The 14,069-nt window shown below is 40.7% G+C and overlaps 1 protein-coding gene across 1 annotated transcript in view; it reads right to left on the bottom strand.

Annotated features, from left to right (window-relative positions):
• myo10l1 (myosin X, like 1) overlaps positions 1-14,069 on the bottom strand; it is a 35,911-nt gene that overhangs the window by 9,355 nt on the left and 12,487 nt on the right. Inside the window, exons 4-26 of the mRNA XM_034123901.1 lie at positions 10,389-10,547; positions 8,637-8,824; positions 7,865-7,999; positions 6,913-7,037; positions 6,773-6,786; positions 6,567-6,651; positions 6,221-6,327; positions 5,457-5,586; positions 5,257-5,375; positions 5,024-5,170; positions 4,812-4,912; positions 4,344-4,410; positions 3,928-4,020; positions 3,751-3,819; positions 3,569-3,651; positions 3,049-3,151; positions 2,600-2,680; positions 2,356-2,480; positions 2,138-2,261; positions 1,913-2,019; positions 1,557-1,833; positions 620-1,453; positions 311-434 (exon numbers count right to left, since the gene is read on the bottom strand). Of these exons, the coding sequence (XP_033979792.1) occupies positions 311-434; positions 620-1,453; positions 1,557-1,833; positions 1,913-2,019; positions 2,138-2,261; positions 2,356-2,480; positions 2,600-2,680; positions 3,049-3,151; positions 3,569-3,651; positions 3,751-3,819; positions 3,928-4,020; positions 4,344-4,410; positions 4,812-4,912; positions 5,024-5,170; positions 5,257-5,375; positions 5,457-5,586; positions 6,221-6,327; positions 6,567-6,651; positions 6,773-6,786; positions 6,913-7,037; positions 7,865-7,999; positions 8,637-8,824; positions 10,389-10,547 (3,397 nt within the window). The remainder of the gene's footprint in view (positions 1-310; positions 435-619; positions 1,454-1,556; positions 1,834-1,912; positions 2,020-2,137; positions 2,262-2,355; positions 2,481-2,599; positions 2,681-3,048; positions 3,152-3,568; positions 3,652-3,750; positions 3,820-3,927; positions 4,021-4,343; positions 4,411-4,811; positions 4,913-5,023; positions 5,171-5,256; positions 5,376-5,456; positions 5,587-6,220; positions 6,328-6,566; positions 6,652-6,772; positions 6,787-6,912; positions 7,038-7,864; positions 8,000-8,636; positions 8,825-10,388; positions 10,548-14,069) is intronic.

The following is a 14,069-nucleotide window of genomic DNA, read 5'->3' as shown; positions in this document are numbered from 1 at the left end:
AATGTTGATTATTCTCTCTCTACCAGCTAAATACATGGGTCTGGGGTAGAGATCGTCAGAATAGGTTTGGCATCTACTGTGTCAACTCGTGGCACACGACATGTCTTGTGAATTCTCCGCCCGAAGCTCCAAATAAACCATCAGTGTTTGCCATCAAAGTTCCTGCTCTCCTCATGTCTCTCTGAGTCCTATCTCCATTGCTTCAGAAGGTTCCATCACACAAATAACAAATGAAATGGTGTAGATAGTTTCATTTTAAAATGAGAGAGAAAAGGGTTCAAGAAACACAGATAATATATCGTAAACCCACCCTTCATGTAGAGGAAGCCATGGAAATATGGTGGTCCATTCCCATTAAACAAGGTCACTCTGCCATTGTTCACTTCTTCATCAGTGTCCATCATGCCATCATGTTCATCGTCACTGTCTGCATACTGCAACATCATACAAAAACATGAATTATTTATTGCACATAATAACAAATCAACAAGAGAAGGAACATCACATTATCGGATTTCCCTTCATCAAAACGTAGTAGAATTTCAAATGTTCATTGCAGAGCTGCTCATACATGTCTGCGTGCACGCGTGTGAGGATGCGTGTGAGTGTGTGTCCTCACAGAGTCGGAGCTGCCTCTGTAGGACTCGATGCTGGCGTTGGTGCACGTGGACTTCCTCGGGTGCTCCTCGTCCGTCGCGGCGGCGCTCCCGCGGTTGCTCCCGGATACGGAGCTGTCGTCCCCGGCGTTGACGGAGCCGTCCTCCTCCTCCTGGTCGTAGTCGGACTCGGTGTCGGCCGGCATGCTGTAGATGGGCTCCTCTCCGTCCGCCAGGCTCTCCACCATGCTCACCTGCCTCTCTGAGTCTCCATCTTCCTTTTCCCCGTCTCCTGGGGGAGGTGGTGGAGGAGGAGGAGGAGGAGGAGGAGGAGGAGCACCATCCTCAGGTGGAGGGGGAGGAATTCCAGGAACAGGGGCACCGTTTGCGGGCAGAGGGGTTGGAGGAGGCACTGTCCCCTCTGCGAACGCAGGCGGCGGAGGAGGGAGGTGAGCGAATATTTCCTGATCGATGGGAGCGTCTGTCTCAGCAGGAGGAGGGAAGTCAGGGAGGGGGATGCACTCGTCCTCAGCATGGAACCCCTCGTCCACCTCCTCCTCTTTGGACGCTCCTCTGGTGGCATTTGCAGGTTTCGGGGGTTTCGCCTCTGCAGCAGGCTGGGGCGCCACCTCTGCTCCCATCGAAGGGTCCACGCCTCCGAAGTTCAGGAGGTCGATGAGCTCCGTGGCTTTGCGGGACGCCTCCTTCTTCATGCGTTTGATCTCAGCGTCCCGCCGCAGCTGCAGCTCCTGTTTGGAGGACTCACACAGCTGGGACACCTCGTCCTCTCGCTTCTTCTGCAGGCGCTCGATCTCTCGCTCCAACTGCAGGATATCTTCCATCTGCCGGGCCTCAACCTAGATGGTAGGAGAGAAGAGAAGGGGCAAAATAAATATCAATACTTGCTTTATTCTGTATTAATAGGAAGAATCAAATGTGTTAGAGTTGTAGAAAACACACTAAAGGATTATCATCGTCCTCTGGTGATTCAGCCTTCTTCTCAGCTCCTTCCTTTTTCTCCTCCTCCGCCCCCTCGGCTTTCTTCTTCTCTGCGTCCTCTTTCTTCTTCTTCTCCTCTCTTATTTTCCGAACGCGAGTACGAGCGACCTGACCTCGCCTGTGTCTCTGCAGCACCAGCACTGCCTTACGTTGCCTCACAAACCGCCTGCGCTGGAGGTGCCTTCTGAGGTGTTTCTGGAGCGTGACGACACTGGCGCGAGCACGCTTGAAGAACTTCCTGTGGACAACGAGAAAAAACATACAGCGAATAGGAAATGGTACAAATACATTTAGAATGTCTTTTAGAAGGGTCTTACTTAGCACAGAAAGTGAGAAGGTGGGCTCGAATGATCATGGCAGCTTGACGTCGAACTTCATCTCTGTCTTTCTCCAAACGCTGCTCCAGAGCCTCCTTCATAAACACCTGCAGAACAAAGGTGAATCGTTCGGAGGAAGTTCTCTAATGTGATGTAGAAAACTTGTAAAGACTTGAAAGCTTTGTAGAGTCTGAAATAGAGTTTCTGAATACTACCACATGTTACCTTGGTCTTGCCTAACTGCCATTCTTTCTTGGTCTTGTCATATCTGTACAGAAGGTCTGTACATTTCTTCTTATCATCTCCTGCTGCTGATGATAGGGATTTCTCTTTCTGAATGATTTTATACCTGACAGGCAGAAGAGAAAGAGAACAAATAAAGAAAAGATCTCAGCAAAAGGGTCAAACAATCGGAGGACACTTGTAGATTTAGAGATACTTACCGATTGGCAAAATCTTTAAAAGTTCTGCGGACGGGGAACCCGGCCCGACGGATTTTCACTGTCTCCAACATCCCAGAATACCTCAGCTGGTTCAGGACGACCTCAGGGTTAAACACACTTGGATTCTACAAGTAAAAAGATAACAATGAATTAACATTAATGTTTAAGATTACTGATACTTCATTAGGGCATTGCTAAACAGGCTTTTATGTGAATTTGAGTACCAAGACGGAATGAGACTGACCTTTTCCATGTTTGGCTTAATGCAGCGAATGAAGAAAGGGTTGGAGACACTCAGAGTGGCCATGAGAGAATGTAGTGAGTCCTAAAGACACAGAGAAAAGAAAATGTTTACATATATTTGCATTTATTTCAGATGATATTGAATAATTGTCACTTGCAAGAAAGTAAAACACCCAACAAGTGGTAGTAAAGCTGAAACATTAGTCAATACTTCTATTAGCTAAGCGACAGAACGATTGATCATCTAAGTTATTTTATCATAAGAAAAATGCTAATTTCCAGGTTTTTCGTTTTTTTCGTAATACTGTACGGACTATGTGTGGGATAGAACAGCTTGAAGCTCAATTCTTTTCCCAGCTCCCTGTGGTGCTGACCTTTAAAACCATTTTTGTTTACGAGTTGCCTGTTATTTTAGAAATGTAATGATCTTAATCTGCTTGCATCACTCACTCTGAACTGGGAGCTCACGGTGGGTTTGCGTCGGGCTGTTCCCATCTTCTCCTCGTTGTTCCTGCTGCCGACCTTCTCAAACAAGTCGTAGATGAAGTCCAGTCTGGGGCAACATAAACAAAAATGGATTACATACCTACATATGATAAGTTATGTCAGTGGAAATGTCAGAACTAAAAACTAAAATGAGGTATAAACTGCTCCCGTTAACCCTTTTTGAAATTATTTTGAGGTCTTAAATTAGTATGTCATGGATTCTTGCCAATTTTAAAATGTCACAATGGTGAAAAACACATTTCTATATATTTCTTTATTTGTGAAAAGTTGACATTTCGATGATTGTGAATTATAGTTTTCACCTTATATTGACAGTTTAATTCTAGTCAATGTAAAATGTAGAACACATTTCATCAAAGATTCATATCAGTTCAAACAACTGAAAGCATTCCTTTTTTTGAATGACTTGGTACCGTTTTACTTTTCCAATAAACTATTTATTTAAACTGTGTGAATGTCTTGCCTGCTGTCCTTAAGCATGTTTAGGATGTCGTCTCTGAAGGTGTCTCTGTTCTTCTCCAGGATCCCTCGACCATCATAAAGGACCTGACCAAGAAAGACAGGTTCATCATGAATCTCCCGGACTTTGAGACAGTAACAAACACATCATGTTGACATAAAGCGGCTCAGTTATACATCTCTCACCTCCCCAGCATAATGTTTGATACCAAACTGATGATCGCCAAGTCTGGGCTTGAAGTAGAAAGGGTTTGTCTGCAGAAAACAGGAAAATAGCACAAAGGGAAATTAAATAAATGTACGTGTACCACTTAGCTCAACATACTCTTATGCAATAATGCATGCCGAATGTAAAAAACTCACAGCGTGTCGGCTGTGCAGCTTCTCCAGCAGAGTGAAGTCAGTTCCTTTGGGGAATCGGCTCTCTTCATTCACCAGCGCCAACAGGCCCAGTTTCTAAGAGAGAGAGAGAGAGAGAGAGAGAGAGAGAGAGAGAGAGAGGGGAACACCATAATGTTATTCTATTAGCTTTATGAAATCAGCACCATTTTCTAAGATATCAGTCTGATATTATTAGATCAGTTTACAGAGAGCATCCCAGGCTTACAGCACATCCTTTTATTTTAACTCACTTCAGCTCAACTCTGATAGAGAAAAGTCTGTGCTGTAGAAAATCCTGATGATGAACACAATATTTCTACTTCCAGGTCAGATGCAAAGATGATACATAGATTTTAAAACGTTAAACCTATTCATGTATAGATTAATCAATGTTTTACCTTTTCTATAAGGTCCAGACACTCTGCATTGTCCATCCAGTCTATGGCGTCCCACTGGACACCTTCCCTGTAGAGGTAACCCAAACAATTACACACGGAGAATGGATGTACACTACAGCATTTAATTCAACTAATTAAATATGTAACACTCTGTTAATGTCTTAGAAAGATTGCATGCTTGTGAATGTAATGGTCAACCCTTTTAAATCACTTCTTGAAAGATCCTTAAAAATGTTGGCGTTTTTATTTACATTTAATTAACTTTTTAAGTACATTATATTTATAATAAACATACTTTTATGGCTGAACCTAATGTTTGTACATGATACCTTAAAGTTGTATGTTTTTCATATTGTTATATTGGTGTCAATAACCCTAACCCTCAATAAACTAAACAACTCACAAACGGTTAATATCAAGTCATTGTTTATTCAGGTTTGTATTGATATAATGTATGTAGAAGTTCACCTGTTGTACTCGAGCTGCTCCAGGGAGAAGATATGCTTGTTGAAGTATTCCTGAAGCTTCTCGTTGGCGTAGTTGATGTTAAACTGCTCGAATCGATTCACCTGGACACATAGAAAAATAACTTTGATATAGATATGTATATAGATGTATAAAGATCGGCATGCATGTGTGTGTGTGAAAAACAGCTTCCAGCTAAACAGTTTGTTTCCTACCTGAAAGTTCTCAAAGCCGAAGATGTCGAGGATGCCGATGGATTTGAAGTTTTCCTTCCCTTTGATCTTCTGATTTATTTTGAGGATGATCCAGGAGAAACACTGGGAATATAACGCCATGGCAACAGAATCCCGGGAATCCACCGCCTGTTAGGATGAGAGTGTGAGTGTATCAGGAAGAGATCGATCAAAAGAGGGAGAATACATGTATGGATATAAGTGTGTGTGATGACCTGCTCTATAGTGAGTGGCGAGCAGATTTCCTCTCCTCTGAGGATTATTGAGCGCTGAGTCAACACTTCGGACAGCTGGAAGGTATCCAGGCCCAGCAGCTCACTGGCGTTAGTGATCACTGAACGATGGAAAAAGATGAGTTTACACTTCTATCAGGTTTTACTTTCCCTAACTTTCCTCACACAAGTCGTGCACTCACCTTGCTTGGTGGTGATCTGGGCTCCTCCTGCAGTCATGAACTCGATGTTTCCCAGCTGTAAGACTCCTGACAGCAGCTTAAACATGTCTCTGATCTCCTCCTCTGCAAAGTCCAACACCTTCAGTGCCTCCTACACGCAGGAAAAACACACAGGTAAAGGGATGAGGTGCTACCAACAGATGAGGTGCTCTTAATATCGCAATATAATCATTTTAAAAAATCTCAATATAGTACCACCGCAAATTCTGAATAAAAAAGAGAGAGGTTTTATAAATTGTGTGGAGCTGCTCCTAAGGCAGAAATCATTTTTACTTCGGGATGCTATACAAAAAAGAAATGTAAAAAAGACACTTCAAAATCTAGCACATTTTGGGGACATTTTAAAGACATAACTTATATTATTTATATTGTATGTGCTGCTATTAGCAAGCTGAAAAATCCCTTTATGGCTTATAAATATATTTTATATATTATTTATTTTTGTTAGTTTCGTAGTTATGGTTTAGCAACACTCAAATTCAAATCCCAGATGCAATTTTTGTCCTTCAGTATGCATTTTTGTAATGCATTTAATGCAAATCTGTTATACCTGCTGATAAATAGAATAGTAAAAAAAGGAAAAACAACAACCTGGCAAAAGGTAAAAACATGTAGAGCAATTGTATTAATAATACTGGACAGTCATCTTCTAACTAGTTTAGCAATCTGCATGGAAGCTAGTCAAGGAAATGTTTGTAAATCCACTTGACAGAGATAATACTGACCATGACACTGTTATACAGTTCTTTGTCATTCAGGCTCTTGTCCTTCATGCATCCTGATTGGTTGAGGTAGTGGAAAGATTCAGGAGGGTCTTCCAGGAAGTAGAGACCTGATAAAGGAGAAAATATATAAAGTCAGGGTGCTACTGACAGAGATGCACATTGAGATACCTTACTGCACTCAGATGATGTAGATAGAGTCTGTATAAGTTCCAGTGAAAAAACAAAAACATGCTTTGACTGATAACAACACAATCTGATGCTAGATCTTTTTGTATCACCATTGCCAGTCTCTGGTAAATGTATAATGTACGTCTTGATAATTGGACCTTTGTGTGCTTTTACTTACTTTTATTGTCTTTGTTAGCACCTGACAGCAGAGCGTAGAAGATGTGGTAGTTTCGTTCTCCAGGGTTTTGTCGCACCACTCGGTTCTAGAGTAAAATCATTTGCAGAAAAGCCACCATTACTATTCATTATGATTCACAATGCAACGCTGACAAATCACTCCTAATGAATTTTAACTTGATATGTGCAGACTCCAGACGTGCTTACCTTTTCCAGTAAATCTTAAAGGTAGACAGTCAAGGAATAAACAATAAAACCTGAGTTCTTCTAAGACACATATGAATCACATACAAATTAAAGTGCATTTGCTACAAATATACAGATTGTGTATATGAATATAAGGATACAGTCGATGACGCAGCCTCCCTGGATGTTGCCTCCCTCAGAGAAGTGAAGCTGTATAAACTTCCCAAAGCGACTGGAGTTGTTGTTGTAAACAGTCTTAGCATTACCGAAAGCTTCCATGATCGGACTGAAAGAAGAAGATACTGCAGTGAGTGCATTTGGTCTAGTCAGCATTTATCTGTGCATGCAGCGTATAATACAGTATACCCATCATGCACTGCAGAGGCCATTCATTATGTTTCTCCTAAAGCAACATTGTTTTACAGATCTTAACTCATCTATAGAAAACTGACTGAATAATTAATGCTTTTCAGCAATGTTCTGCTTTATATACAATAATCACAAACATCCATACAGTAAGTGGACGATACAAACACCGAACTCTCCCACAGTATCTGGGTTTGCCTAAATACAATATGTCTGTTATTATTTTGTTGATGGAAAGAGTCATCTTTTAAACAAAACTGCCAAACAGTTGTTGCTAGCATCCTCTCAAATGTAAGGTGGTGTCTCTTCTCTCTTTCATATCACTGTAAACTAAAAATATTTGGGTTTCGGGCAAATGAATAGGGCAAAAGAGACATCTGAATGTTTTTCCTTGTGACAGTAATTTTCTTTTGCACTACTTTAAAACCCAAAACAATGAATTGTAATTATTCAGTAGGTTGATTGAAATAATATAATCATTAGTTGCATTTAAAGAGCTTAAAAAATGTGCTTTTAATGACCTCATTTAGACTTGTACTTGATGACTTTTGACATATCAAACATGCAACATGGTCTAGAAAGTCTTTAAGTCATGATGTTTTCTTAAACAAACTTGAAACTCAATCTGGACTTCTTTTGAATAACCTTAGAGTCAGACTTGTCCAAAAATACTTAAGAATTGCTTTGGCAGTGTTAGTAAAGGTACAGGAAAGTGTGTCGTCTCCTCTTCATTGTGCTCATATATACCTGCTCTGCACGATGGCCTGCTCCACTCGTGTACTCTTCTCCGTTGGGGCAGTCCCGGCCGAGTTCTGGCTCATCACCGACAGGAACTGAAGCAACAGCTTAGTGCTCTCCGTCTTCCCTGCCCCCGATTCACCACTGGAGAACACACACACAATTTAATTAAATACACTGTGACCTTCTCTGACATTCCCTTATCTCAAACTGTTCTGGTCGTTTAATTGATTGAATTGATTTGCAGAGATCTTGCATTATCTCAGAGTCTATCTCAATCAGGAATGAAGAGAGACAAAGCCTGGGTGTAATTGAGCACGGTGAGATTTCTGACCCTACTTCTAAATTAGCAAAGCAAGCAATGAGTAGTTAACTAACTTCATCCAATTATTTTTTTATTATTGGAGGAGGGATGGGTTTTTTTTTATCCACAAATGCAGATGCTTTCTCTATTTCATCAACTAGTAATACACACATTATAGATTTTTCTTTTACAAAAGGTGAAAAGATGTTTATGGTAACTGACTCCTGGTTTTAGCTACATGGACAACAAAGCAGACATTCAGGGATATAAAACATGCATTGGTAACTCTGGTTAAGTAGGACAGTAGGAAATGTTGGATTTTCTAAAATAAAACTACCCTAATGCCTGCTGGGATATGCTACCGTCCCCTGTGATAGAGGATGTAATAAATAAATGGATTTATGGCTTGGAAGACAGACTGATAGATGGATAAAGCGTGATATAATCACCAAAAAAGCCTCCATGGTTGAAGCTCACCTGATGAGGACACACTGACTGTCGTGGCGTTTCCAGATGCAGCGGTAGCATTCATTGGCCACGGCAAAGATGTGCGGAGGAAGCTCGCCTATGTGGTGCTTGGAGTACTGGTCCACCCTCTCTGGACCATACATACCTGCGATCTGCTTATAGGGGTTGATTGCTGCCAGGATGCTGCCAATATTAGTCTGAAAACAGTCAACAAATTACATTTCAGCTTCTGTCTGTGTATCCTTTTTTAGTTTATTTGCTTCTTATTTGTTGTCAGTGGATTTCCTACCTCTCTCTGGTTCAAAAATATAGATCTAAACATGCCCCAACACTTACAATGAAAGCACTAAACACATATGCAAGCAATAAGCTCTCAGGAAAACATACAGTGGGCCTACAAACATGTGACATTTCAAAGCAGCCTTGTGGTGATATTAATCTGGAGGATAAGGGGACACAGCAGGGTGCATATCTCACAGCATTAGTGACAAATCATCAAATGTTTATTAGAAAGCTGACTTAAAATCAGTGAGATGATGGAGGCTTGGTTTCTATTCTGAGCCGTTTGTGCTGTAACAGTCACCTTGCTTTCTATCCTTCTGCACTATGAACAAAAAAAAGGTCAGCAAGGCTTCCATCGAGTCATATTACCCTGTCTGTGCAGTTTGTGAGCTACACCCATATAAAGCTGAAGGACACATTTACTCATAAATGCATGAGCACAGTGACACAGAAAGCTGACCCATGAGGGTCAATTCTTATGATCAGCTTAAGGGAAATCCATGTATGGACAATATTTCATCATTTAGATTGGGTCACTCCCAGGGACGCTGTTATTGGTCTGTTCCCTGTAAGCTTTCAGGTTTTCAGGCTTTCCAGATGTCTGACTTTCAACTCAACAAACAAGAGCAACATTTATTATTTAATTGAGCTCAATATCCTTTTTATGACCTCAAAAAGAGATTATTGTCTTTTCACCATCAATGGTCATGAATGAAATGCTTTATTAAAGCTTCAATTCATTACAAACATATAATCAAATTACCACAGATATGAATTTTTATTGTGATGAGTGTGTCATAGGATCTGAAAAAGACACAAGGCTTTTGATGCTTCATCTACTGGATTTACTGTAGAAATAAACACGAATCATGCATGTGTTTATAGTCACTTGTTAGGGCTGAAAGACTGATTGAGATTATTTTGACTGCTATTGCAATGGCTTTACGATTCACGATAGTTTAGAGAATGTCTCTTTTTGTGTCATTATTCTTATATTAATTCAAATATATATTAAAGTGATTATGGGATGATTTTTTGTGAGCATCTGTTCAAAACAAACATTTTCTTCTCATTTCTTTAGAAGGATGGATCTGTAGCACCACAATACTTGGTATTAACATACACATCTTTTTTTTAATAGAAGAAAAATGCATACTTATTTCGAGTGAATAGGCCTTCAGTTTCTTTCTTTGCTGCAAACATGTAATTGTTTGTCCCTGGTTGTCACCAAATCACCCAGGATTAATAGGTTAAGGATTACAACACTTAAGAGTTTTGTGTGCTGGTTGTTTCTTACTTTATAAGTCTCTCTCTCCATCTCCTTACTAATTCCACTGGGAGTGGATGAGTGATAACCTCAGGCATGTAAAGATTACTGGAAAAGGAAAAGGGGGGCAGATCACCACATAAACATGCTGTGCATCCACCCTCTCACACATACTTACAAACACAGACACACATCTATCTGAATGCACTCACATAGATGTTATCCTTCTGGTAGCGCTGGTACAGGTTGTGCATGATGGCGGCCTCGTGCAGGTCAGCCAGCGCCGACATGTCCTCCACGCCATCGATGCTGGACTGGTGCATCGCGTACACCCGCTCCCTGGTGATCTCCGCCTGCTGCAGGTACAACACCTGGAAGACAAATAAATTACATTGCATGTGTTACATTCTTGTCTGCGTCAATAACATATTTCAGTAGTACTATTTCCTTAGAAAACACCTGATTTTGTTGCAGTTATACACGCAAAACTTTTCAAAACAAGATAGGAAGCTCTGCTGATTAAACAGTAGTTTAGGCATGCGCAACTTTATTCTTCCTCAAGGTTAAATTATTATTCACAAATCTGTAAATACTGTGTAACCAGTCCTCATCTTTGACCATGGATATATGAGTTTTGAAAGTTGGTACTGCAAAGTTAAAGGTCCCATGTCATGCTTTTCCGGTTATTACCCGTCCCCTTGTGTGTTATGAAGGTTTTTATACATGTAAACGGTCTGCAGAGTCAAAAACCCTCAAAGTACACCCTGTAGGGAGTAAAACTCTAACACAGAAAAGACCTCCCCAAAACGCCTCGTTGCAGATTTCTCATTTACTTCCTGGGTATCGCTACGTAGGGATACCCAGTAGCCACGCCCAGAGCTATGGCCGCACCCTCTGCCAGCCTTTCACGAAACAAAGCTTCCCAAACCTTTCAGCGATTCAAGCCGGATATGTACAGCTTAGGGCACTGAAGAACGATGCTGTTCCTACTTTGTTTGGACCAGCGGGAGATTCGGGTACACAACCTCTAAGTATTCATTGTTGTTTGTGTATTTATGATGTTTAAAACAAACAAGGTATCTACCACGACTGTTTAAATGGGTAAACGTTTTTCGGGCCACTACGTTGGGATCGCGGAGAAATGCTCTCCGCAGACCCATGCTCACAGCGTTATAAACCTTTTTCTTATTCAATATCAAGCCACACTTATTGTTTTTACTTCGGCTGTGAGTGTTTGTGTGTGCTCAGGATGAGTTTCGCTTGTTCTGTATCTGTATCGCCACACACGGAAGCGTGTCTCGCTGCTCCTCTGCTCCTCACGAGCAGCTGCGAGCAGCAACGCGCCTCTCACGTCGCGTGACCAATCAGAGCACACTGGGCTCACAGGGAGGGGGGGGCAGGAACTCCAACAAGCCGTTTAGGACAGAGAGTGAATACCGGTGAATACACATACTTTACAGAGATGCTGTATGAGAAACCAATGTGAGTTTGGAAAATTGCACAGTATAAATCTATTTTAGTAGACCTCAACAATGGAATTATGATCAGTAGAAATGGCCATGACATGGGACCTTTAAACTACCTTGGGTTTCGCACTGGCATTGACAGCCTCTGGTCTTTTGCTTTTTGAAAATACGAGGGTGGAGAGATACAAAATAATATGAGATTGTCTTGAATAGCTAAGAAAGCTTTCTGTTACTAACTTTCTTCTGTCATGTAACGCCAAAACCAAATTCTCAGTCACCAACAACCACTGATCAGGGTCAACAAAATGCTGATGAGTGACATCATTTCCATCTCAGTGCAAAATCACAAAACAGGGTTGATGACGGACAATCAGTCATGACGGTTCGTTTTGCTTTCTTACAACGTTACGTTAATGTTAACTTAACCTTACATTTGCTAGGAGGCTATTGTTACTTCCCTTAACAAGAGCTAGTTGTCTTAGCTAACAACAGTTAGCAGCTAACGAATATCTTAAGTGCTTTGACAAAAAATCCATAAAAAAATGTCATCTGTGGAAGCCGTAGTACTGTAAAAAGCACGACCAATCATTTTAGCCGGCCCGGCTAAAATAACTGGATGGCCTACCTGCCTGTCAGCTTTCCATCTGTGCACAAACTTATCTCGTGCCCTCATTGGTCATGTGCTCGTTCGTGTGTGTTGGAGGAGGGGCTCTGTAAGGAAGTGGCAGATTTTTTCCGGCTGTGTATTTTCAAATTCTAGCGCACTCAAGCTGGTTTCTCCAAAATGACCTACCCCACCTTTAACACAAAGAGGGTGCTTCATTGTAAACTTTTCTTACACATGTGTGTTAATCTACCTGAAATTGTAGGGACAGTTTTTTTCTACTCAATGATACAGACCATTGTTGAGGAGATGCAAAACATACTGTAAATTAGTTGGGTCCGACATATATTTTGAGTAATGTTACTTTGCTGCTAAAAAATGAAACATTATCAGATGAAGACATCACCAAAGTGTGTGAGTCTGTCAGGGGATTTTATCTGTTCTTTGCATGTCGTACAGGGCCTATGTACACACTGCTCTGGTATTAATTACAAATATAATTGTAAAATGTAAGTCTCCCGCTCTTGTCATCAGTCAGGCTTTGCATTTGAACTGGTGCACCAGCTAAACCAGCTAAACCAGCCATCCTGTCCAGCTAAAGTGTCCAAAACCCTTCTAAACCAGCCAACCTATCTACTGGCTGGTCAGGCTGGTCAACTTAGCTGGTTTTTTCACCAGGGTAGTGTGTTGTTTTGTATTGCAATTAGATAAACTGCATAACGTTTAAGCTGGTGTTACTTCTCAGTGTCTGTGCTAAAAGTAAAATACACCACAAAACCTCCTCTGAAGTAGATATAACACTTGTGCCACACAGTTGTCAACCTGGTATTGATGCCAACTGGATAATAAAATCTTGTTCAGTGTGAGGAGGACAATGCTAACACTGTAAGGTCTTTCCATTTTAAGCATGAACAGAGTAATTATGATGCAACATGACGAAAAACACACATGATGAGAACACAGAGCTTTGTGCTAACAAGACCCCGGTCTCATCTATGTCAACTATCGCCATGGCAACTGGAGAGCAGGTGACAAGACAGGAAGAAAGCCATCTGTGGGGGGAATAAGAAGAAGAAATGTGGAAGAAAAGGAGACAGAGTAATAGATCCAATCTGGCAGGAAGGACAGCTGAAAGTAGGGCTGTGCAATTAATCGTATTTTAATCGCAATTACGATTTTGGCCTGCCACAATTACGAAAACAACATAATCGAAAAAAACAATTATTTTGCTTTGCTAGGTTGTGACAGTGCACTGCAACATATTTGATCTAATTAATGTTGGTCTCATTTATTTTTATTTATTATATTTATATATGTTTAGTAGCTTGGGGAAGTGCGCTCCAAAATATTTGTTGATCTTGTTTATTGGTATTTATTATTTTGATATTATTTATTTAAATGTATAATTTATTTTTGTATTGGTTTTTCAGTTGAATTATATGTTCAGGGTAATCAACAGTTAAAAAGATACTGTTCAAATTATTATTTGTATTTGTTTTAAAGTTCAATAAATAGATTTTTTCAAAGTCAATGAATAATCGTATTTAATAATCGTGATATCAATTATTGACCCAAATAATCGTGATTATGATTTTTGCCATAATCGCACAGCCCTAGCTGAAAGCATCTCATGTATTGTCACACACACACAAACACACACACACACACGCTGCTAGGATGATCTTTCTCTGATGCATTCAATCAACAGCAAGTGGCAACCTCCAGGTCTAAAAATAGAACCTCCGAGTCGCTAATAGCCAGCAGGGGGCGACTTTATAATGTAGGTCTGACTGTCACTGTATAGAAGTCTATGACAAATTGAC

The sequence above is a fragment of the Trematomus bernacchii genome, unplaced genomic scaffold (genome assembly GCF_902827165.1).
Source record: "Trematomus bernacchii unplaced genomic scaffold, fTreBer1.1, whole genome shotgun sequence".
Lineage (NCBI taxonomy): Eukaryota > Metazoa > Chordata > Actinopteri > Perciformes > Nototheniidae > Trematomus > Trematomus bernacchii.
The sequence above is the reverse complement of the archived record's forward strand: the minus strand, read 5'-3'. Positions and strand labels throughout refer to the sequence as shown.